We start from the raw sequence: 24,569 nt of genomic DNA on the forward strand, positions 1-24,569 counted from the left end.
GGACTTTTAGGGGCCAAAAGTCATTGACCACTTAAATATTGTAACCCAACAAACTACAGCTTATGACAAACATTCACACGCGTGCCCAACAGCAAGACATGAAGTGCTGACACGTTCTATTCAGGTCAAAGGTCATCTTCAATATGGCTTTTATGTTCTGCAGAAGCGCTCCTCTGTTCCGTTGATCAGATCCTGGCCCCGCGCGCACGCACACACAGCGAGACTCCATATATCAACCCTACCGGAAGGCGTCGCTGTGGCTCCGGAGCTGCAGGTTGTTGGAACAACTTGTTCCACCAACGAAGAAGAAGCGCAGCAGCAAAGATCGTCTATGACGCGCAGCCTTACGTTCAGGAGTTCCCTGCTTCGTGTTTCTGGAGTGTTCCTTCAGCGGCGGTGAGCGGGATGTTTACAAAGTTGCCGGCTGATCGATGCCACAGTTCCCTCGCAGGAACACGAAGGTCCGGGAGGAGCCGCACTGGCCGATGGGTTCTGGCATCGCCTTGGTTTATGTCTTGGTTCCGGATGCGCTCGGGCCCCGGAACCAGCGGCGAAGTGAGCGGTCTGTACTGACTCCATCTCTGCTTTAGGAAACGTGGCCTTAGCGAGCGTCCGTCGAAGCTCCGCCGCCCTGGATGAACGAGCCGCGCAGCCCCAGCTCTCTCCTCCGTCTGCCCGCTAATCTGATCTCCAACTCGCCGACATTCCCTCGCTGCTGCCCGAAACAACCATGTCTGAGGCGGAACATGCCGCGGCCTCGGCCTCGGAGGCCTCCGCTGCTGTCCTGGATGCCCTGAATGCCACCGACTCCAACGGGACCGACGTACTGAACGTCACGGCCAAATTCGTGGCCACCCCGGAGGGCACAGCGCTAGCATACGGCAGCCTGGTGCTCATGGCGCTGCTGCCCATCTTCTTCGGCGCTCTGCGCTCCGTCACCTGCTCTAAATCAAAGGTAACCGAGCTGAGTGCCGGACTGCAGTTAGTCGCCGCTGGTTGGCTGGCTAGCGGCAGCCGGCCATCCTCAAATGTATTCAATCCGCAAAAGTTTCACATTCAGATGGAGATGTTAGTGTGTTAAACGTGTTGACGTGGATTCAGAAACCTGCTGCTGCTCTGGAAGAGCTGCCGAGGCTAACAGCGGCTACTAACGAGCTAAGCGGCTAACGAGCTAACCGGCTGGCTACTGCCCCCGCTGTGGCACTCAAAGTTGTGTGTGTGTGTGTGTGTGTGTGTGTACTCGTGGTGTCGGTGGATGAAGGACAGTGACGTACCAGACGTCCTCTGCTCTTAAGTGGGTCTCACACATGCGTAGATTTGACGGAGTTGTGCTGGTGAGAAACGATCTCATATTTCCTCGTGGAGCTGCTCCTGGTTTCTACTGGTGCTACTGGGACGCCATACTGGGTTCTGTGCTTGATCTGCTGCCACTGGCCAGGAGCTGCTAGTCACAGGTGGAGCCTGAAGAACTCCTGTTAACTGGACATTGTTGGAATTCAGGCTCGTTACTCCACAACGTGGAGCAAAGCTCAGGAATCGAATTGATTTATCACGATAAGCTAAACTGGGCTGAAGTGAATATATGAAATGTATGAACCACACTGATGACATGCCAGTGTCACCTGACTCTCATCATACACCTGTAATGTAAGAGTTGGGAGAGTTATGTATATAGCATATGTAGATGTGGTGGTGGTGGTGACCATGACCCCAGACGCTGCAGTCAGAACTGATGGCTGATGAAGGAATGTTGACTACTAGCTGTTGTAATGCAGGCGCACACGCTCACACTAACGCAGGCGCACACTAATGCAGGCGCACACTAATGCAGGCACACACGCTCACACTAACGCAGGCGCACACTAATGCAGGCACACACGCTCACACTAACGCAGGCGCACACTAATGCAGGCGCACACACGCTCACACTAACGCAGGCGCACACTAATGCAGGCACACACGCTCACACTAACGCAGGCGCACACTAATGCAGGCGCACACGCTCACACTAACGCAGGCGCACACAAATGCAGGCGCACACATGCTCACACTAACGCAGGCGCACACTAACGCAGGCACACACGCTCACACTAACGCAGGCGCACACTAACGCAGGCACACCCTCTCGCACTAACGCAGGCGCACACAAATGCAGGCGCACACACGCTCGCACTAACGCAGGCGCACACTAACGCAAGCGCACCCTCTCGCACTAACGCAGGCGCACACTAACGCAGGCGCACACTAACGCAAGCGCACCCTCTCGCACTAACGCAGGCGCACACTAACGCAGGCGCACACTAATGCAGGCACACACGCTCACACTAACGCAGGCGCACACTAATGCAGGCACACACGCTCACACTAATGCAGGCACACACGCTCACACTAACGCAGGCGCACACTAATGCAGGCGCACACACGCTCACACTAACGCAGGCGCACACTAATGCAGGCACACACGCTCACACTAACGCAGGCGCACACTAATGCAGGCGCACACGCTCACACTAACGCAGGCGCACACTAATGCAGGCACACACGCTCACACTAACGCAGGCGCACACTAATGCAGGCACACACGCTCACACTAACGCAGGCGCACACTAATGCAGGCACACACGCTCACACTAACGCAGGCGCACACTAATGCAGGCGCACCCTCTCGCACTAACGCAGGCGCACACAAATGCAGGCGCACACATGCTCACACTAACGCAGGCGCACACTAATGCAGGCACACACGCTCACACTAACGCAGGCGCACACTAATGCAGGCGCACCCTCTCACACTAACGCAGGCGCACACAAATGCAGGCGCACACATGCTCACACTAACGCAGGCACACACGCTCACACTAACGCAGGCGCACACTAACGCAGGCACACCCTCTCGCACTAACGCAGGCGCACACAAATGCAGGCGCACACACGCTCGCACTAACGCAGGCGCACACTAACGCAAGCGCACCCTCTCGCACTAACGCAGGCGCACACTAACGCAAGCGCACCCTCTCACACTAACACAGGCGCACACTAACGCAGGCGCACACTAACGCAGGCACACCCTCTCGCACTAACGCAGGCGCACACAAATGCAGGCGCACACACGCTCGCACTAACGCAGGCGCACACTAACGCAAGCGCACCCTCTCGCACTAACGCAGGCGCACACTAACGCAAGCGCACCCTCTCACACTAACACAGGCGCACACCCGCTCACACTATCCAACGCGTTTGGACTGTATCAGCAGTTCTTTATCAGTCGTATTGTATCCTTCTTCCTCTCTCCCTTCCTCTCTTCCTGCCATCTCCTTCTTCAAAATGTTAATCTGCAGCTTCTGAACATTGATTTCTGCTTCAGTCGTCCTCTTTGTTGCTGCACTGATCATCTCTCTCTCTCCCTGTCTGTCTCTCTCCCTGTCTGTCTCTTTTCCTCTGTATGCCCATCCTGTCTGTAGGAGCTCGGAGAAAACGGTTACGACTCTGGTTTCAGAGTGAGTATGAGAGCTGCTGGCAGCAACACACTCTCACACACGCTCACATACTCTGGCACACACATTCTCACACACATACACATTCTCACACACACTCTGCCACACACACACACACACACACACACACACACATTCTCACACACACTCTGCCACACACACACACACACACATTCTCACACACACTCTGCCACACACACACACACACACACACACACACACATTCTCACACACACTGTGACACTGCATCCGCAGAGGTTCCTCTCTTCTTGTCCTTTCTTGTCCTCCTCTTCTCTCTCCTGTCCTCCTTGTCTCATCTCCCCCCCCCCCCGTCCCAGTTTCTCTCTCGGGGGAACAGATGGAGAGAATAGAGGGAAGATGGATCAAGATGTCTCTCTGGGATTTCTGCTTTCTTGTCCTCACATGAGGACAAACGTCAACTGCAAAGACGTGATGATAGCCGTGGTGATGTCATCCAGATGTTGATGTGACTGTTGCTGCTTTAAGCCTGTGGCCGTGGCTCCAGACCTCCACCTGGTCTGGTGAGCGGAGGATCAGACTGACCTCAGGTCTGTCGCACTCCTGCAGGCGACGGTCAAAACATCGTTAACGTAAAAAAGCGAAGCAAATGCAGCAGCGCAGCTCAACGGACGCCGTGAATCTTCTGCTGTTGTTCGTCGGGTTTGACACGACTTGAACTGGACGGTGATCAGGTGTCCATGTGGACACTGCAGACACATGAGCAGCAGGTGTGACTGCAGCAGGACAGGAGCCATGAGTGAATCTCTGCTGCAGGTTCCCCAGGGCGAAGGTTCCTGCCGTCACCGCTCGCTCAGAGTCAAGCACGTTCCCAAATATAAGGACCATCCAAACATGACAAGTGAATTCGCTCCTCTAAACTGTGGAGGAACCTGATTGGTGGGTTTCAGAACAACCAGCCGAGTCAGCAGGTTATCTTCATCACTCAGAATCCAGGCTCTGTTTGACCTGGTCACTGTCTGTCCCTCAGAGATCCTCCACTCTGGACTGGAGTCTGATAGAACTGGTACCAGTTAAGTGGTGTTGTGGGGACCGTTCTGTATCGGTCCATTGCAGTTTTCTGGTCTGTGTCCAACTACTGAACCCAACCGGGTCTGAACAACAGAGGAAGACCCTGCTGTAGGCGCCAGCGTGTCAGTACTTTGTCCGGTGGACTTTGAGTTATTGCTCATTGCCGCTGCAGTTGAAAACTGTCAAGATAAATGATGGAAGATTGTGTTGTCCAGTCATGGATGTCGTCGCTTCACGGCTCTGGCGATTGGTCGGAGCGCTGCGCTCAGTTCTGGCTGCAGAAAGCAGGTGTTTGTGGCGCTCCCCTTCAGAGCCATTGAACTCCAGCTGGGCCTCAGGATGTGGATCCTGATGGTGTCTGGAGTCCAGTGGCCGCCTGAAGAATAAGTGCCTCACCACAGCTGGTCTGAGCCAGCTCACTTAGACTTTGACATATTTCCTCTCAACTATGTTTGTCCCCCAGAATGCATCAGACATGCCTGAGACCATCACCAGCCGAGACGCCGCCAGGTTCCCCATCATCGCCAGCTGCACCCTCTTTGGCCTCTACCTCTTCTTCAAGGTGACTCAGGGTTTCCTCTGCGTTCCTCCAGGGGTCTCGGGGTTTGGGACGATGTCTCACTCTGAGGTGTTTGTGTTCTCACAGGTATTTTCTCAGGAGTACATCAACCTACTGCTGAGTGTCTACTTCTTTGTCCTGGGTGTCCTTGCGCTGTCCCACACCATGAGGTAAAATTACAGGCTTCCATTCATGGCGTCCCACTGAGGTCGGGGGTGATGGTGGTAACTCTTCTCTCGTCTCTGTGCCCCAAGTCCGCTGATGTCCAGAATCTTTCCAGCTTCTTTCCCAAATAAACAGTACCAGCTGCTCTTCACTCAGGGCGCTGGAGAGTCCAAAGAAGGTGAGTCGCACTGAAGCACTGTGTAGACTAGAGGAGCAGGCTGCTGTTAGCCACCAGGAAAACGTCGATACACTCAGCTGGCCTTCGATGGTTTCCCCATCTTTATTGTTTTTAATACGACCGAATGAGCAGGAGAATGTCTAGCTACCCTGAAGGAAAGATAACCAGGTTCTGTATGCGTCGGTGTGAGCAGAACACCCGCCATGGCGGCTGCTAGCTCGTCAGCAGGTCATTTATGTCAGAGGCACCAGTGAAAATGAGTTTCTGCCCCCAGTAACAGTGACCAGCTTTTCAGGAGCGAGGGAGACGTTGGTGTTCCAGATCTGACCAGTAACCCCCACCTGCCTCTCTGTCTCTGAGCAGAAATAGTCAACTACGAGTTTGACACCAAGAACCTGGTGTGTCTGGTCATCAGCAGTGTGGTGGGCGTCTGGTACCTGCTCAAAAAGGTAAACCCACCTTCATCAGGTGACATCACAACTGTTGATCTATGACAGCTGTCATCATGCTTCTGTGAGGTCATAGGCTGACCAGGCTAACTGGCTAACCAATCACAGTTGTCTGTTGGACTTCATGACACTGCATAATCAACCTGTTATAATGTTGTGACATCACAGCACTGGATAGCCAATAATCTGTTTGGCCTGGCGTTTGCTCTGAATGGCGTGGAGCTGCTCCACCTGAACAACGTGAGCACCGGCTGCATCCTGCTGGGGGGGCTGTTCGTCTACGATGTTTTCTGGGTAAGACGACTGCGTCACACCTGTGCTTCCCTCACACACACACACAAATCACATGGAACCAGACAGATGACCACTTCCTGTTGGACTACAAACATGTCAGGCTCCAGTAGAGTTGGTGAAGTGCAATGCTGAGTGACAGATGTTTAAGGACAGACCTCTCTCTCTCTCGCTCCCTCTCGCTCTCCCCTCCCCTTTAGGTGTTTGGAACCAACGTCATGGTCACAGTTGCCAAGTCCTTTGAAGCACCAATCAAATGTGAGTACAGGAGTTACACGTGTGTTAGTCTCGACACGCATGTCTGATCCCAGGTGGACAGTGTGACGTGGTCTCTGTTCCTCTCAGTGGTCTTTCCTCAGGACTTGTTGGAGAAAGGTCTGGATGCCAGTAACTTTGCCATGCTGGGGCTGGGGGACATCGTCATCCCAGGGATCTTCATCGCCCTGCTGCTGCGCTTCGATGTCAGGTAACGCCTCTCGTCATCATCACCGCTGCATCATTGGAAACGGGGCACGTGCTCATTAGTTTCCCTCCGCTGGGATGATTGACAGTTGAAAACATTCATTAAGAGTCCAAGTGTCTGTGGCTGCAGCCTAAAGAAGAACAGCAGGACGTACTTCTACTCCAGTTTCCTGGCCTACATCTTTGGACTGGGCCTCACCATCTTCGTCATGCACACCTTCAAACACGCACAGGTAAGTCAGGTGTGCACGTGTGAGTCCAGGCGTCTCATGAGTGTCGATATGGACTGAGCCTGTGGTCTGTGTGCAGCCCGCCCTGCTCTACCTGGTCCCCGCCTGCGTTGGCTTCCCTGTCATCATCGCACTGCTCAAAGGAGAGCTGACCGAGATGTTCAGGTGAGTAACCATAGCAACCGCTGGGACCATCCTCCCCCTCTTCAGTGTTTCAGTTGGTCTGACTTGGTTGCCTCCTCAGTGACAGGACAAAAGGTGGAGGGGATGTTTTTGATCGGGTCAAAGACCGGGGCAAGAGGTTGTCATGGAAACGGGTAAACCCTCATCCGATATATTTGTTGTAACCATTTGTCGGAGAATCGAGAGAATAAAAACATCTCTGAAGCTTTCTTCTCAAGTTTGAGAGGCTGGTGTGCGATGTAGCGTTAGAGCTCGGGTCCACCCAGCGTGCCATCGTCAGAGAGGGACGAGCTTGAGTCGGCCGTGGTCATGCAGGTCGCTCTGACCTCCATGGTGCCGAGGGTTCTGCCGGGCCCAGCAGCTGTACTGGGCAATCCCATGATTCAGAGCTTCGGTTCATAAACCATCTTCTCGTCTGTGGGAGTAGAATTAAACAACGCTTCTACGTTGGACGTCGAGCCGTAATCCACGCTTCCGGGTCCCACCGGGTCCGACGCTGATCCGTCCAGTTCTGATGGCTGCCAAAGCTGATCTCCATTCACACCATGAGTGTGCGTCCACATCCCAGAAGGGGCTGAGAGGCAGGAAGTCACACTCACTCACTGATTTTTCCAACTCAAAGCCCTGATCATTCACCTGGTGACAGCAACATCAAAGACAGGAAGCCATCAATAACCACAAATAGAACAGGCCGGTGGAGTCGGGGCAGAGTCCTCGCTGGACGCCACACATTCCCGTTTGGTCTGAATCAGCGCTGTCAACAAAGATTCCTCGTTTGACTCTGTAGAACAAAGACTATCTTGTATGTACATTTATGTGTCAATATGACGTACAGAACACAAGTCCACCGCACGCGTTATCACGAGACTTTGGTCCCACACAGTTGGTGGCAGTGACGCACCCTGAAGCTGGTTGCCAGCAAACGCCATTGACCTCATAGAAGAAGAAGCCACAGGAAAGCGAGCCGCCTGCCGCCAACACAGGAGAGAAAACGAGCTGAGATTGGACCCGGGCTGGCCCGGAGCGAGGGAGTAGCACCCCACTTTGGGTTCTGGTCAGTTGTGGTGCGTCTGTTGCTCTGGTGGACAGAGAGAGAGATGAAGGTCTGGTGGTGAAGTTGGACAGGAGAAACGATGCCCTCTTAAGATGTCAGCACTCCTCGAAACTTGAAGAAGACCTGAGGATGTTTCAGGTCTGAGTCCCTCAGAATCGGACGTAAAGATCCTCGTCTGTCCTGCCTCTCCATCCTGCCCCTCGCCATCTCTGCTCCTCTTCCTCCTGTCTTCACCGCTTCATTCATCTCCATCGTTTCTTCTTCTCCACCTCCCTTGTCTTCATCCTCCTCCATAACTTCTAATTTTAGATTTTCAGATAAAAACTTACTGCACTCTTTTTCTCTCTTTCATCTTCCTCTTTTCCTTCTCTTCATTTTCTTTCACCCGTCTCCCCCGTGGTTAGCTATGAGTCATCAGAGGGCGTCCTCCCCGGCTCCCCCAGGCTCACATCCTTCCCAACTGTCAGCGGCTCTCCTGCCAGCCTGGCTAGCTCCATGGATGCTGTCTCTATGGCAACAGGCTCCTCCCCGCGCCGCCGTCGGTTACAGCATACTTCCATGTAGAGGCCAGCCCCCTCCCTTTACTTTCCCTCTGCTCTGTCACCTGGGCAGGTAAACAGCCCCTTCATTCAATTATCCTCATTGGCTCTTCAGCTGCTGTCACCGTGGCTCCGCCCCTTTAGCTGTGCTCACAGAGCAGTGATCCGTTTATGTCTGGTCTGTTTTCTGCTTGATCAGCACACCTGTCACTTTGTTCGCTTATGAGAAGTCAAATAATTCTCAATATCCTGAAAACCTCCGTCCTCTTCATTCAGATCTTATTCACCTGAAATGTCACCCGCTAGGAGGGCGGGCACACTCGGCGAGGGCGGGCACACTCGGCGAGGGCGGGCCCTCCGAGCCTGACAGCTGCTTCGTTAGCTGGGCTCTATACGTCACTGAGAACTGGTCTGTGTTAAATATGTCCCCCAGTTCACTGTCAGTCAGGGCGGCGGCGGCGGCGAGCTGAAAGCACGCAAATGACAGACTGAAATATGTGCAATGTTGAGTTTCCATGGCAACACATGTAACCTGAGACCGACTGAACCGATCCACAAGCAACGTTGGCAGCAAACCCTGAAACCAACGAGCTTGGACTCAAAACTGAACCGACATTTTATTATGGTGACAAATTAACAAGCACTGGTACTCGGGTCCCAGTGCCAGTGGTACCAGTGGTACCAAATTAACAAGCACTGGTACTCGGGTCCCAGTGCCAGTGGTACCAGTGGTACCAAATTAACAAGCACTGGTACTCGGGTCCCAGTGCCAGTGGTACCAGTGGTACCAAATTAACAAGCACTGGTACTCGGGTCCCAGTCAGTACAATTGCAGGGACTCCCAACTGCGAACATTGGTTCCGTTTCCAAGCTTCCACACAAACACAATTCGACATTTTGAAGTGAAATAGAAGATCTCAACAAACTCCTCTGTCCTGTGGAGTTGATCGTGACTCCGCCCCCTGCGCACCCCCACCACCTTCTTTCCACTTAATTCCTGGGATTTCCCTCCAGGTGTTCCAGGTGCACATCCACCTGTTTCAGGACTTTGTGGCCAACAAACTTGACTGATAGGTGGCGTCTTGGACGCCTGCCATTGATCCTGATAGCCATCAAAATATCACCCATGAAAATATTCACTTCAGCAGATTTTTGCAGGTAAACGTGAACACCTGAGACAATGATGCGGTGTCTTATTCCTCCCCTCCTCCTCATCATCTCCAGGTACGAAGAGTCTTCTCCTGAGGAGGCGGTCCCTAAAGATGACGCATCAGAGTTGGTGAAGAAGGACCAGTAGCATCCTCGCCGCCCCCTCTCCTCATTCAGCCTGCTGCCACCACATTTCATCGACGCCCTGCTCCCTCCCGCTTCGCCAGACTCCTCCTAGTTGCCGAGGGGACCGGGCTCATGTTGCCACCTTGTATGTCTCCGATAACCACGGGACCGGCCACAGGTTTCCGTGGGAACGGCTGCGGTCCTGCTAGCGGTGCTGGTGTTCTGATTAAAGGTTGTTTGTTTCCAGCAGTACAGACTCGGTGCCTACCATGATTCCTCTGTCCTCTCTGGCCGCCGTCGCTCGGGAACACGAAGGCGCCATGGAGGGAGCGCTGCCTCGCTTCATCGGGTTCAGCGTCGTCCATCAGTGCGTCTCAGAGGTGACGTGTGTCAGCAGCTCGTCAGCTGCGTTGATCCTCATCAACCTCTGAGGAGGGAGAATACCAGTAAAACCAGTGCAGCCTCATCTCCCACCAGAGCCACGAAAACCAGTCCGACTGCACCTGTTGCTTTGCTGTTGGTGGGTTTGCGTGGCGGTGAGCTGCTGGTCACGCTTCCCTCTGCTTCCTGGCTTCAGCGTTGTCTCGTCTGACTTGAGTGTCCGAGGGGAAGGCCGGAACTTGGCGATGAAGAGGATCACTTGCAGTTGTTGTTGAAGTGGGTCTCACCTGTCAGAACGCGTGATTAGCCAGGACACACCAACGCGCTCGCCATCAGGTCTGTTGCAGGGATCAACACTTCACTGGGGTCAAGGGTCAGAGGTTGTTGGCTGCGTGTCAAATGTCCACCGATGACAACAAAATTCAGTCACTTTGCTGTCCATCACACAGGAGGAGCTTATTTGATTTACATTCCTGGGTTCTGACATCGTAGAACAACGGCGTGTCTGGTTTCACGTGACAGAACTTTCGTGAGGTGCAATCTCTAACAGCGTGGCGGTGGGCTGTCTACTTCTCGTCGGTGTGGCAGACACCACGATGGCTCGTCCCCTCAACGTCACCTACGTTCAGAGTTGTCAGAGGCGAGAATGTTTGCTGGGCGCCGCCGCCACTTCCTTTTACTTCATCCAGTCGTTCAGTTTGTGTTCAGCTTCAGTTTCTCTGTCATCGCAGAGTCCAACAGTGTAGCCAGAAAGAAAACCAGCAAATCTCCAGGGAGGAGCCGGAGCAGGTGTGGGCTCCTGGGCCTCCGGTCCTGGGGCTCCTGGGCCTCCGGTCCTGGGGCTCCTGGGCCTCCGGTCCTGGGGCTCCTGGGCCTCCGGTCCTGGGGCTCTGGTCCTGGTGCGTGAGCGGCCCCTGCTCAGACCTCTTCTGTTTGGACCGCCACTCCAACAACACATTTGAAGACGGTTATGATGGGAACTTTGCAGTTTCCATGTTTTTGCTGAGCAAACGCACTTTTATGTAAAAATATTTGACGAACAAAAATCCCCAACTCTTCTGCTCACTTGACTTGCTGTTGTCCTCGTTCGCCTGTCGTGGTCTGACGACGGAATCACGGAAGTCTGAACCGCACATTCCCTCACGCTTGATGGGCCGAGCCAGCCGTTGCTGGCCTGGCGCCACAGCAGCTGGGCGGCCGTTTGTCATCTCGTTGTTGAGATGACAAAGTTTCTATCTGGTGAGGAGGACTTGATCGTCTCTCGTCTCCAGACGGCGTCAGGTTCCTCGTTGGCGAGTTTCCTGCTAGAGAAAGACATGTAGTGACTGTAACGACCACATTGCGTGGAAGTGATTGCAAGTACGGCCTCTCTCCGCTCCCGTGCACTTCACCTCTCCTAACCCAAACTGAGAGGACCTCGATGACATCACTGGTGTCGCGGCGAATTTTCTCACCAGACCAGAGAACTCAGAGCTTCCTACAGCCGATGAGTGGTGCACCTCCAACATGTCTGTTTTTTACGGTTTAAAAAAAGAGGGGATTTTGAGTTTTTATTGGAAATTCAGAATTTCAAAATAAAAGCTAAAATTCATAGATGATGTAGGACTTCTGAGCATTAGTTTTTCTTGGGGGGGGGGGGGGCATCTGTCAGTTACAGATGGTTAATGGTATTTAGGGAGCTGGTGTAAGTTAAAAGTCTCGCCAAATTAAAACAGGCCTGTCCACACCTGGTGTGGGCGGAGTGTCTGAAGTACCTGCTGCTTGATCCTGGGCGGTGCAGATCTGGAAGCTCCTGGCCACTGAGAGCCGCTCTGACTGGACGTATTCAGCCTGCTTGATGTTGTGGATGCGTTAGTGATTTTTGTATTTTGATGTAAAATAAAAGAAAAGCATCTTGTTCAGCTCAGCGAGGTTCAGTTGCCGCTGTCATTCTAAGTACCCTGTTCCTGTTCTTGGTTTCCTTCTTTGTCTGGATGTACTTTGTGCAGGTGGATGTTTACGACTGTCTGTTTTATTTGCAATAAACTTTTTGGTGTTTTTGGTCACCATATAGAAGCATAACTGGGAGTCTGTCTGGTTTGTGGCGCGTTGAGTGTGCAGTGGACGCAGAGCAGAATCACAGTCAAGATTTGAACCTTCAAGAAATAAAGAATCACTTCAGTGAAAACATGAAGAGAGTGGACGACGTGGCTGATCTGTACCACTGCCTCCTACCTCCTGTCCCCCAGGCTTCAGCTCCCAGGAGCGGAGGTCCGACTCGTCTGTGTTGAGGCCTCTAAAAACTCAGCTACATTCAGTGCCTGCTTGGTTTCGTATATTTCAGCGCCTCTTGGAAGTTTTGAGCTCGTTCATGTGAACCCAAAATCAGGGTCTTGTTTCCATGAAGCGACACCTGTGCACGTGCTGTTGGGCCAAAATAATGATTGTATTATAGCCACTGTCCCTTAATCTCTGCTCCAGCAGGACCCCAGGTTCAATACTAGTGGAACTGACGTGGACCGGGTCGGAGTCCTTCTCACATGTCCAGCTCTGACAACGTCTCCAGGGGGTTCCCACCTGTTCACATTCAAAGAAAAGGTGTTCCAGTGATTCAGGTTGGGATCCTCAGAAGGTGCAGTCGTCAGTTTCAGGCTTAAATCTGTCTGAGAGCATCGTTCCAGGGGTCAACATCATTTATTCTCTTAACAGGAGTTTCTTTAACTTGGGCCACATGGGGAGGGACGGGGATCTGGTTCTGATTTGGGGATTTGATCTTCTGAGAACTGTTGCAGAATGTTTGTCCTTTTCAGTGAGAGAGGAAAACGTTCCTTTGTGACAGCCCCTCTTGTAACTACAAAGTTGAGGTTATCAATGAGAGGTGAAGGTGGGGAAGGATGTACTTTTTCATCTGTTAACACAACTTTTATGATATTCAGGGTTGCTTTGTGATTTCCAGATATGGTTCTCTAGTGCAGTTGCAGCTCTACTTGCTGTTGAACTCAATAATCTAGATTTCCTCCTGAATCCATTGAATGCACCACAGACCAGATGTCCTCTCCTCACCAGTCGCCAAAGCATGAAGATCTTCTCTGAGACAAAGGGTCCCTGTTGTCCCCCACTGGAGAGTCGGGAGGGGTGAGGTTACGTTTGAAGGCCAGTTTCCAGCAGAGGAGAACTTGTTGATGAAATCTGGACAGTTTAACAGGTAGCTCAGAAACCCAGAAGTCCCATTTTAGGAGAAATTCAATGCCACCACATTCACTGAATATTTTGGAGGGAACATTGAACCAGACAGCGTTCCTACCACGGATGAACTGTTGAAGCCATTTTAGTTCGATCCTCCATCTTCAGCTGTTGTAACCTCATCGATGTTTGTTTTTCCACACCAAGTTGAGAATCGTCTGATTGATGGACTTCATCTGCTTCGTGGACACAGCTCGTGAAGAGGCAGGATAAATTAATCTGGACAATATTTCAACGTCAGCGCTCAGAACCCTTCCAAAGATGGACAGATACCGTTCAGATTTCAGATTTTCAGATTTCAGATAACTTTATTTATCCCCGAGGGGCAATTAAGATCACAACTCAAAGCCTGATACAACGATCACAAGCCGTCACAATTATTTCAGATTGAAAGTAATAATGGTTGCAGCCACGAGAGAAGAATGGATTGACTGTTCCTGCTGACAGAGTCAAAGTTCAGTTGTTCTCTGGTTTCCATGTCTTTTCTTATTCTTCCTCCCAGATATTTCACTTCATTTCTTACAGGGATGTTCAGTCAGTGGCTGATCATGAATGGACATTGACTCGCATTTTTTAAAATCCAAGTGTAACTCGGACGCTTTGGAGAACTTCTTGAGGGGAACCTCAGTGACCACAGCGCAAGGCCAAAACAACACGATTCCAACTTCCGCATTGCGCAATTCACCAAACTACGGGTGCCTGCGTGGCCTGGAGCCCCGCGGATGTTGACCTTTGACATGAGCTGGCCGTGACCGCCCGACCTCTCTTCATTCATACTAATTATTCTGCTAGTCACTATTACATAATGAAGGTAATTATTTATGAGTCTATAAAAACATCCGAGTTGCTGTGCTTCAACTAAATGTGGTGTTACTATTCTGAAAAACAAAACAAAGACCCGGAAGTGCAATGAGGGTTCCGCTGTTAGCTGGGAGAAGCAGTTCCGTCGTTGTCCAAGCAGCAGCGGTCCCGGGGAGATGGGAGAGGCCGACGTGACGCTGAACCAGACCGAGGAGAAGCCTCCAGACTCGGCGCTGGTTCCCGGGGAGGACTCGGTGGTCTGGAGCCACGAGGTGGAGGTCTGCCTGTTCCACGCCATGATCGGACACAAGCCAGTCGGTGAGGCGCGCGCACACGGACACTCACCGGCAGCTGCAGCCGTGAACGGCCGCCGTGTCTCAGGCTGGCGACTGCGGGGGGTCGTTACAGGGTCCCGGGGAGGAAACCGGTTTGTTCTTTGTACAGCGGGTCAGAACTGTAGTAACATGACGTAGCGACTCGTTTTGTGACGTCACATCAGTTGACGAACCCTTTCATGTTTAGAACATCCAAGTCATATTGTACCGGGGAGAAGTTGTGTTTGTTGAGATCCCAGAGAAACCCGGTTCCAAAACAGGCCTGGGACAAGGAACGCGGACCTGGACCTCAACGGAGGTATCGAATACAGAACGAGTCGTGAGGCGGAGAGGAGAGGAATGTTCCAGATGGTCAGCAGCGACATCACGCTTACAGCAAACCCTTCAGGACACGGCCACGCCCACTTGTACAGTGAAAGTCTCTTGTTGTCCATCGTCCTCAGGGACAGACAGGAAGACAGAGCTCCTCCTATGGGGAGCTGAGACCCAGGCTAATTAGCTTAGCACAATGACTGGTAGTGGGTGGGAAGTGTTAGCGTAGCTCCATCTCTCAGACCCAGGCTACTTAGCTTAGCACAGTGACTAGTAGTGGGTGGGAAGTGTTAGCGTAGCTCCATCTCTCAGACCCATTTTGATGGAGGTCGGTTCTATTTTGATCCTAAGAGAACGTTGACCAGTGGGAGGTAACCGTTGTTCTCAACATTAATCTCTGTTAGGTCTGGAATCAGCTGACAGACTCCATGTCTTGTGCAGGTGTGAACCGCCACTTCCACATGATCTGCATCCGGGACAAATTTAGCCAGAATATCGGCCGGCAGGTGTCCTCCTCCGTCATCTGGGACCATCTTGGAACCATGTATGACATGCAGGCGCTGGTGAGGACACACACACGCACACACATACACATTCTTATTTATGTAAAACTGGTGTCCTTCGGTATAATTCACACTGTGTGTGTGTGTGCGTGCATGTGTGTGTGTCTGCAGCATGAGTCTGAGATTTTGCCATTTCCAAACTCGGAGAAAAGCTTCTCTCTGCCTGATGACATCATCCAGGAGGTGAAAGAAGGTGAGTACTGTCCTGACATCTCAACACTCACCAGTGGATGGAGGTGGTCAGTTTCGCCGCCAGTGTCCGTTAGCGCCAGGCTAAATCTACCTAGCTGGTTCCTCTTCAGACTCTCAGCTCCTCAGAACTGATGAGACCTGACTCACTTGCTGTTCATCACCTGAGAATCAACATCTCAGCTTTTACGGTTCTGAAACTTCACATTCACATGTAGCATGCGTGCGTGCGTGCGTGCGTGTGCGTGTGTGTGCGTGTGTGTGTGTGTGTGTGTGTGTGTGTGTGTGTGTGTGTGTGTGTAGGGAAGCTGGGCTCAGAGGAGGAGACCAAAGAGGAGTTCAGGATGGAGCGAGAACCTCCAGCCACACATGAGGAAGGTAAAGTGTTTGAACCTCTTACCTGAATGATTGGCCCAGTTCCAGTCTCCACCCACAGACTCAGTGACATCAGGTGGGGGAGTGAAGGGGAGGGGCTGCTAGGGCTCCGAATGGTAGATAGAGGAATGGGACGGCGCTGAGGTTAGTGTGGAGGCTGGAACTGGACTAGTGAACCTGACAGATGGCAGTAAACATGTTTATTGATGATGTCATCATTCGCCTTCCCTCCTGCATCAGGCAGCAACTCCTCAGTGAAGATGTCGGAGCGAAGCAGCAGCAGTCGGGACAAGGAGAGAGAGCGAGACAAGGAGAAGGGAGGAGGGAGTGAGGGAGGAGTAGTAGGAGGAGCAGGAGTGGGAGGGAAGGAGGCGGAGAAGAGGAAGAGGAGTCGAGCAACGGAGAAACTGCTGTCGTCATCCTCCAACCCTGCGAGTCCTGGAGGAGCCAAGAGGAGGCGCACCTGACTGAGGAGGAGGGATAGGAGGAGCTGGGGAGGGAGCACAAACAGGAAGTGATCAAAGGAAGCTGTTGTCATGGAAACAACCATTCTGTCACATGACTGTCTAACTGACGCAGCAGACAGAAACAGTTGACATGAGGTCACAGAGCGATGGTGCCGAGGCGTTTGCTGACTGTTGTCCTGTAAATACCATCTGTGTGTGTGTGTGTGTGTGTGTGTGTGTGTGTGTGTGTGTGTCATCGGGTACAGTAGCTGCTGCCGGGGGACCCTGTCAGGGTTGCTGCTCTCAGGGACGCCACGCACTCTTGCTGCGTTTACTTGTTTCGTCTGAACTGGGTTTGTTCTCCCAACGACTCGTCAGGTTTGACTGGACTAGAGTGTCGGGTGGTTTTAGTTCCAATCCCCTGACAGGAAGTCACGTTTGGCGGTTAGATCTGAGGTGCCAGCAGTAGGGTGACTTGGCCGTCTGAAATACCTCAACCACCACCTGAACTTAGCGAACATCTGAATGAGTTGGGGCGCCACCAGGAGGCCACTTATATTAATTAAAACCACTGGCTGCAATCTGGTTTTACAGAGGTTCGGTTCTAACGGGACATCCATCCTTCGCCCTTTCAGTCAGCAGGACAGAGGAAAATTGCTCATATGGTCAGTGAGGAAAGTGGAGCCTGATTGGCTGGTGAGGTTTTCATTGAGGGAGGCGGAGCTTCCACCTTTGTTAGGGTGAGGGTTGTTTGGAGGAGCTGGACCAGTGGTCTCACGTTCCTAGTCAGCATGTAAGCTAGGGGGCGCTGTGAGCAGCTCTCACATGAAGTCAGGAAGAAGGACATCTCTTCTGGACAACAAAGCACGCATGACATCATGTGACCATGGTGATGTCATTGTTAGCATGCTAAGCAAATACAACATGAGTTTGCACATGTGGAGCTACCACCTGGTGTTCCTCTGAGCTCTGTACGGGTCTGAATGGTGCTGGGGCCTCTGGGTAGAGGAGTTCCTGAGCTCTCATGGCTGCTGCTGCTCCTGGGAGCTGACGACTCGTGCTGGCAAGCGTGATGTCACGATTCGTCTGCTTGCTGGTCATCCTGGTTCCCGCTGCAGAACTCCTCATGTAAAGAACTGACTGACATCTCAATGAGGGAACTGAACAGGAAATGTACTTCAGGGAGTGGAACCGGAGCCGCTCTGGGTCCTCATGGCAGAGTTCTGTTCTGTTGTTGACTGTGTCTGTTGTTCTGTGCTGGTCACATCCAGTCAAACCGTCCCGCTCTCCATTGGAGCACCACCTGGTTCCCCCGTCTGTCTGGAGAGCGTCCCTAGAGTTGACCCTGACAGCCCAGAACCTTCTTCATGAGTACTGATCCATCGTGGAGATCTACTTCCGGTTTCACCACCTGTCAGATGCAGCGGGCTCAGAGCCCGTCAGCACGTCAGTGGAAGCACATTAACATCGTCACTGCTGATGAAGGCAGCCGTCATCAGTCGCACAGCTAAACGTCTTTAAACGTGACTGGTGGTTTACAGGGACGGTCCGCTTCAGCCGGAAGTAGCTCGGAAGGGCCCGGACGCTCGGCTTCGCTCTGCAAGGCTTGTAGTTGGGCCGGCGGGTGATGGGTCATGTGTCTCAGCAATGGCCAACCAACGTGCTAAGATTAAAGACATCTTCCGCCGTTAGCCTCACAAAGCCGTTAGCATGGCCTCAGGCGTGTGCTCCATCCTGGTCATCCGACCGTTAAATGCGATGCAATAAAGTTGCGCCGTCCTTTTTCCGCTCGACCTGTGATTGTTTTAATGTCTTCAAGTGGAGCTGTGAGAACAACATCACTAACTTTTCTCTTCTGTCGTTCTCATTGTCTCGGCCGTATGTGTGTCATGTCGTCTGGTGCCAATAGTCACGTGACCGATATGTCGCGGCGCTGGATGTCCACCATGGAAGCCACTGGTGACATCGGGTGATAGCAACCAGCCCTCTGATCGCTGGCGCTGTTAGGGAGGAGCTGGCTTGTCATTGTCTGGCTCCTCCCAACTCGCTTAGGTCAGTCAGTGGGGACGCCATTGTTCCTTTTTCTGATGTCACAGAAGAGTGGAGCCTCCAGTGCTGCTGGTTCAGGGGCGCGGGGGCCCCTGTAGTGGACCTGATCCGCCACCGGGGGGCGTCATTCAACCGAAGATGGAGAAACCCGCAGCTGTGATGTAATAACCATCAGCCGATTATCCATCAGAGAAACTAACAGATTTTTTTTTTCACAAAATTAAGGCTTCATGTAATGTTTCCATTTTTAGAATTTTCTTCCCGTGCAGTTGTTAAATCTTTTCAATAAGAACTGAAACAATCCGGAGACACCGTGCACCTCAGGACGAGAGGGGCCGACTGCGTTTCTTCATCGACCCCGACAAACAGCCGGTACTTCACATAGCAGATCAAAGACAAGCAGATCAAAGACAACAGACCAACGAGAGCCAAGAGAATTAATGGGTTAAGCTGAGTGTGTGTGTGTGTGTGTGTGTGTATGTGTGTGGGTGGGGGGGTTCTGGGTTTTCCTTTTTGCTTTTTTTTTAACATTTTTATTAAAGTGTCACTTGTTATTAGTTAGTAAATAGCTTGACAGGGGCAGGAGAGGAGCAGGAGGAGGGGGGTGTGGCCTGATGCTGGCCTGGCTTGGAAAACACTCGCAGTTCTGAAAACAGAGGAAAAGTACAGAAGTGAAGGAGAGAGAGGGGAAGTGTCAGTCCGGGAGGAAAACAGAGTGAACGAGTGTGAGAACGAATGACAGGAGCGCTGCCGGGCCATGAATATTCATGAGGCGCCAAGAGTTCCCAGCACTGAGCGTGTGTTCACAGCGCTGCTCGGCCATGTTTATTCATGAATCATCTCATGTTTATTCATACTGGATTATGTAAACAAAGTAGGCGTAGTTAGAAAAATCCATGTTTGTGAGTGTGTAGAGCAGCATGTGTGCGACCCAGGACACAGACCTGGCGCCCCCTCACGCCACGGCCCGAGGCTAAGATCCAGGTTGAGTTGGGGGGGGGGGGGGGGGGCTGAGGTCGCTGTCGGCGTAGTGAACCCTCGGCTGCTAGCTGAGGGATGTACCCTTCAGCTTTCTGGACACAATGTGACCTTTAACCTTTCACTCAATTTTCAAGTATTTTATAAGCATCAAAGTTGTTATGATTTTACAAACGCATGATGTCATAACGATAGGAGAATAAACAGGAAGTTGTCTCACAATGTGTTTCCTTTACATTCGATCCCTGAGTGAGGCTAAACAAGAACATCATCCTTCCATCATCCTTCCATCCCTGGCCCCTCCCCAGCTCCTCTTCTGCTGGTGTGTGTGTGTGTGTGTGTGGGGGGGGGGGAGTCCTGAGTCCAGAGTTGTTTTTTTTTGGGAGATTTAAAACTCAGCCCAACACCTCTAAAGTGACATCATGGGTACACAAGCTGACAGGGAAAGTGATGTCATCACTGGATGCTGCAAGTCTTCTAGGGCTCACAGACACACAGCTCATTAGCTATGTATGGTGTGTGTCTGTGTGTGTGTGCGCGCCAGAAGTCATTTGTTTATCTTAAGCAGCTAAACTGGTTTTTATCCTGCTGATAATAGAAAGATTAGCATCTCAAAAAGTTTTTTAATCAAACCTCAGACTCTCTCGCTCACTCTCACACACACACACACACACACACACTTAAACGCACTCGGGGGTCCAAGGCCTCCTGTTGAGCAGCATGCGATGATAACAATGACGTGTGTGTGTGTGTGTGGTAGCAGAGATGCTAATGAGCATAGCTGCTCCAGACACTGAGGACTCAATCTGCTCCAGTTGGAACTTCTGACAGCTCCACTTCCAAACCCATAACTTCAGTCGCTCCTCTGAAGTATCAGAGCTCAGGTGTCAGTGAGCAGCAGGTCCACCGCCATTGCCATGAAGGACTGACAGTTAAAAAAATCCTCCCTGGAGACCCTCAGTCCTATGCAGGTGCAGAGTCCTGATTGGCCAAAGTCTGGAAGCAGATGACTAGAAAAAGAGGTGTTGAGGTCAGCAGGTCACACAAGTGGAAAATCACATTTGACACATCACATGATGCAGTAGGAAGGAGACGTTCAAGCTAAAAGGTCAATATTTAGCAGTAACAAAATGACCTGAGGCTCAACAGCACCTCAACGAGAGCTATCGACAGCCTGAAGGTGGTGCCAGGTTTTCACCATACCGTTTGATGATGTCATCAATTTACATGATACAATCATTGAAAGAAAGAGGCCTTCACTCAAGGGACACATGGGTCGAAAAGTCTCTAACTGTCCATCACCTCAGAGACAGACAAGAGGACGGAGACACACATTAGCTTTGTTAGCTTAGTCCAATGTCTGGTAGTGGATGGGAAATGTTAGCATTAGATAGCTCAGGTCCAGGCTAGTTAGCTTAGCCCAATGGCTGGTAGTGGGTGGGAAGTGTTATCATCAGCCAGCTCAGGTCCAGGCTAGTTAGCTTAGCACATTGGCTGGTAGTGGGTGGGAATTGTTAGCATCAGCTAGCTCAGGTCCAGGCTAGTTAGCTTAGCACATTGGCTGGTAGTTTGTGGGAAGTGTTAGCATCAGCTAGCTCAGGTCCAGGATGCTGGTGTGTCCAGCAGGAATCCTCCTCCTCATCATCATCATCAGTAGCAGCAGTCGCTCTTCTAGTCCTCAACAAACCTTTGGTTCTGTTGACCCAAGTTCCAGTGGAGCTTTGGAGGTGCTGCGTCAAATCACTGCGCCCAGTCAGGAAAGTAGTTCCGGCTACGTGTCTGATTCTACCACTACAACGTCTCCTCATGTTAAACTGGTGTTCATCACCAAGGTTACACACAACCCTCCTGATATTAATGCAGGCAGAGACGCAGCTATGCTAACACTTCCCACCCACTACCAGTCATTGTGCTAAGCTAAGTAGCCTGGGTCTGAGAGATGGAGCTATGCTATTCCATCTCTGCCTGCATTAATATCAGGAGGGTTGTGTGTAACCTTGGTGATGAATACCAGTTTAACATGAGGAGACGTTGTAGTGGTAGAATCAGACACGTAGCCGGAACTACTTTCCTGACTGGGAGCAGTGATTTGATGCAGCACCTCCAAAGCTCCACTGGAACTTGGGTCAACAGAACCAAAGGTTTGTTGAGGACTAGAAGAGCGACTGCTGCTACTGATGATGAGGAGGAGGAGGATTCCTGCTGGACACACCAGCATCCTGGACCTGAGCGAGGTGATGCTAACACTTCCCACCCACTACCAGCCATTGGGCTAAGCTAACTAGCCTGGACCTGAGCTAGCTGATGCTAACACTTCCCACCCACTACCAGCCAATGTGCTAAGCTAACTAGCCTGGACCTGAGCTGGCTGATGATAACACTTCCCACCCACTACCAGCCATTGGGCTAAGCTAACTAGCCTGGACCTGAGCTAGCTGATGCTAACACTTCCCACCCACTACCAGTCATTGTGCTAAGCTAATTAGCCTGGGCTCTGACTTCCTGTCTGTCCCTGAGGACAATGGACAACAAGAGACTTTCACTAAAAGATGACAAGTTCCTTCAAGGTGGTAAAATGGACCAAAATCAACCCTCAGCTTTACATGAATCACATGACCTTATCAACTTCCAAATATGGGTATCCATCCTCCATGGTATCCAGCAGTCAGGTTCACTGAGTGCTCGGTAGCAACACCACCTGCTTCACTGGGGGACAAACCTGAGCAGCGATTCTCTCCAGCTCAAAGCCCACAGACTAAAGCGAGACTCACCCTTTTAAATGGACCATTTTTGCTCTTCCAGAGTGCTGTGGATCTGGAAAATGTTCACAAGCTCACCACTGAATGTGTGTGTGTGTGTGTGTGTGTGTGTGTGTGTGTGTGTGTGTGTGAGTGTGTGTGACTAATTGGACAAGACTAATAAAATCTTGACACACACACACAGGGGCCTCCGTCCTCTTTGTCCCTTCAGCTGGTCGCTGACACAAAACTAGAAGTCTTTGTATAATCCTGAACTGCTTCAATGGCTTCACAAGCTGGTGAGTGTGTGAGTGTGTGTGTCTGTCTGTGTTTGTGTGAGTTTGTGTGTCTGTCTGTGTTTGTTTGTGTGTGTGAGTGATTGTGTGTGTGTGTGTGAGTGATTGTGTGTGTGTGTGTGTGTGTGTGTGTGTGTGTGTGAGTGAGTGATTGTGTGTGTGTGAGTGATTTTGTGTGCGTGTGTGAGTGATTGTGTGTGTGTGTGTGTGAGTGATTGTGTGTGTGTGAGTGATTGTGTGCGTGTGTGAGTGATTGTGTGTGTGAGTGAGTGATTGTGTGTGTGTGAGTGATTTTGTGTGCGTGTGTGAGTGATTGTGTGTGTGTGTGTGTGTGTGTGTCTGGACCTTTCACACAGTAAACAACTCATTCATTATTCAGGACAGCTCCCCCTCACTGACCTTCCTCTCGCTCTTCCTCGTCACTTCTTTATCAGCTCTGTCAAAACTCTTCAGGGAAACAGAGAAATCCGGCTACTTTAAACGCATCGATCATCTCCAAAGGTCAGACAGGGAGCGGGATGCATGTCTATGAATCACTTCCTGTCTGTGTGTTGTGTCTTTGTTCTGCGGGGCTCTGAAGTGTTTCCTGTGCTGGCGTTGGCCCTCACCACTGACTGACTCACTTCGCACTGAATTCATGTCCTGATTAGTTTGAGTGTTAATTGAGTTTCCACTCAATGTCTCACTTCATTTTAGACCATAACTGCATATAAAACAAGAAGAGAAAAGTTGTCCGGGAATTCCCGCCTGTCCCAGAAAGACGAGGTGGACAAGCTTCAAGTACCTCCTGGATGTCTGTCTCCTCCATTAATCAACAAAAGCAGCTCACAGGCCATCAGCTAGCAGCAGCTCCATCACCCAATAATGACCCAAACAATCGTGACGAAGTGATACAGCGCCCCCTGCCTGCTGGGAGGAGAAGAGCCTGTTAGCGGCAGTGGTAAAGATGAAACGGTCACGAGAGGCAAATTGTCTCTCCTTGAGGTGTTCATGCTAACCTGCTGCTGATCATTGATCCTAAGTGTCACCTGAAGATATCTGCTGTCCATTATTGATCCACGAAGGACATGTTGTCTAAATCTGCCCCCCATCTCATTTGGCGGTGGGTCCAATTAGTCTGAAGCTGCTGAAAAGGCTGATAATCCTCTTAAAACTGGACTCCAACACAGAAAGGCAGCGAGGGGCTTGATGGCGACCTGCAGGAGGCTAACACTCGCTCTCCTCCTCAGTCTCTCATGCCATTGAGCCATCAGATGGTCTTTGTGTTGTCATGGTGACCCCGTCTGTCAGCCCACCAATCACAGCATTGTTTCCCTTGCCATGATTGACGGGATGTGATGGTAACTCGTGGTAACAGGTTGTCAGAGCGGGGATGATGTATATTGTGTGTGTGTGTGTGTGTGTGTGTGTGTGTGTGTGTGTGTGTGTGTGTGTGTGTGTGTGTGTGTGTGTGTGTGTGTGTGTGAGGGTTGGGGGCTGTTTTATTGAGCTGTTGTTCTCAGGTCTTTTGACTTGTGACCAGAACAAAAACGTGCTAATCTGCTCTCAGCAGGCTGTTTACTCTTGATGGTTCTCATGATCGTCATTCCCTGAGTTAACGCCACCTTTGGGTCACATGACCTGTTAGCTCATTAGCAGTCCTGATATTGATGTTAATGCAGATTGAGGTTGACGGCTATCAGCCGAAGCAGATGCCAGTTTTCTTATGCTGATATTCGTCTTCCAGTCGTACATCTGTGACTGCGTTCTGGTGTCTGTGGGCGTTTGAGTCAGCAGAACCTCGGCATCTGAGACAGTTCCCAGCTGCACTCCACAACAAGAACTTTCAGACAAACCTCAACTATCAAAGATGAGAACTTAGATTTGCTTCAACTAGAACGATGAAAGCTCACTCAGCAGAGCGTCGGCTCAATCAATGCTAGGATCAATAAAACATGAAATACGTTTTATTTTCA

At 51.4% G+C, this 24,569-nt stretch overlaps 2 protein-coding genes across 5 annotated transcripts; both read left to right on the forward strand.

Moving 5' to 3' along the window:
* The first annotated feature begins 428 nt into the window (after positions 1-428).
* hm13 (histocompatibility (minor) 13) lies at positions 429-10,181 on the forward strand. Of its 4 annotated transcripts, XM_086212909.1 has the most exons (13): positions 443-461; positions 591-955; positions 3,462-3,497; positions 5,008-5,106; positions 5,191-5,273; positions 5,358-5,446; positions 5,810-5,895; positions 6,064-6,189; positions 6,387-6,444; positions 6,532-6,652; positions 6,779-6,881; positions 6,958-7,043; positions 9,879-10,181. In XM_086212909.1, the coding sequence occupies exons 2-13, from the start codon at positions 731-733 to the stop codon at positions 9,949-9,951; spliced, it is 1,185 nt and encodes a 394-aa protein (XP_086069035.1). In that variant the 5' UTR covers positions 443-461; positions 591-730; the 3' UTR covers positions 9,952-10,181. The 4 variants fall into 4 exon arrangements, with proteins under 4 accessions (XP_086069037.1, XP_086069034.1, XP_086069036.1 ...); XM_086212911.1 differs by lacking the exon at positions 9,879-10,181 and adding an exon at positions 8,520-8,731 and having other exon boundaries at positions 429-955; XM_086212908.1 differs by having other exon boundaries at positions 440-955.
* Positions 10,182-14,245: 4,064 nt separating this feature from the next.
* mrgbp (MRG/MORF4L binding protein) lies at positions 14,246-19,845 on the forward strand. Its single transcript, XM_086212912.1, has 6 exons — positions 14,246-14,343; positions 14,429-14,651; positions 15,422-15,543; positions 15,655-15,736; positions 16,036-16,110; positions 16,348-19,845. Exons 1-6 carry the CDS (start codon positions 14,338-14,340, stop codon positions 16,572-16,574), a joined length of 735 nt encoding a protein of 244 aa, XP_086069038.1. The 5' UTR covers positions 14,246-14,337; the 3' UTR covers positions 16,575-19,845.
* Positions 19,846-24,569: the final 4,724 nt, after the last annotated feature.

The sequence above is a fragment of the Aulostomus chinensis genome, chromosome 9 (assembly GCF_037954235.1).
Source record: "Aulostomus chinensis isolate RoL2024-O1b breed Wild chromosome 9, RoL_Achi_v1.0, whole genome shotgun sequence".
Lineage (NCBI taxonomy): Eukaryota > Metazoa > Chordata > Actinopteri > Syngnathiformes > Aulostomidae > Aulostomus > Aulostomus chinensis.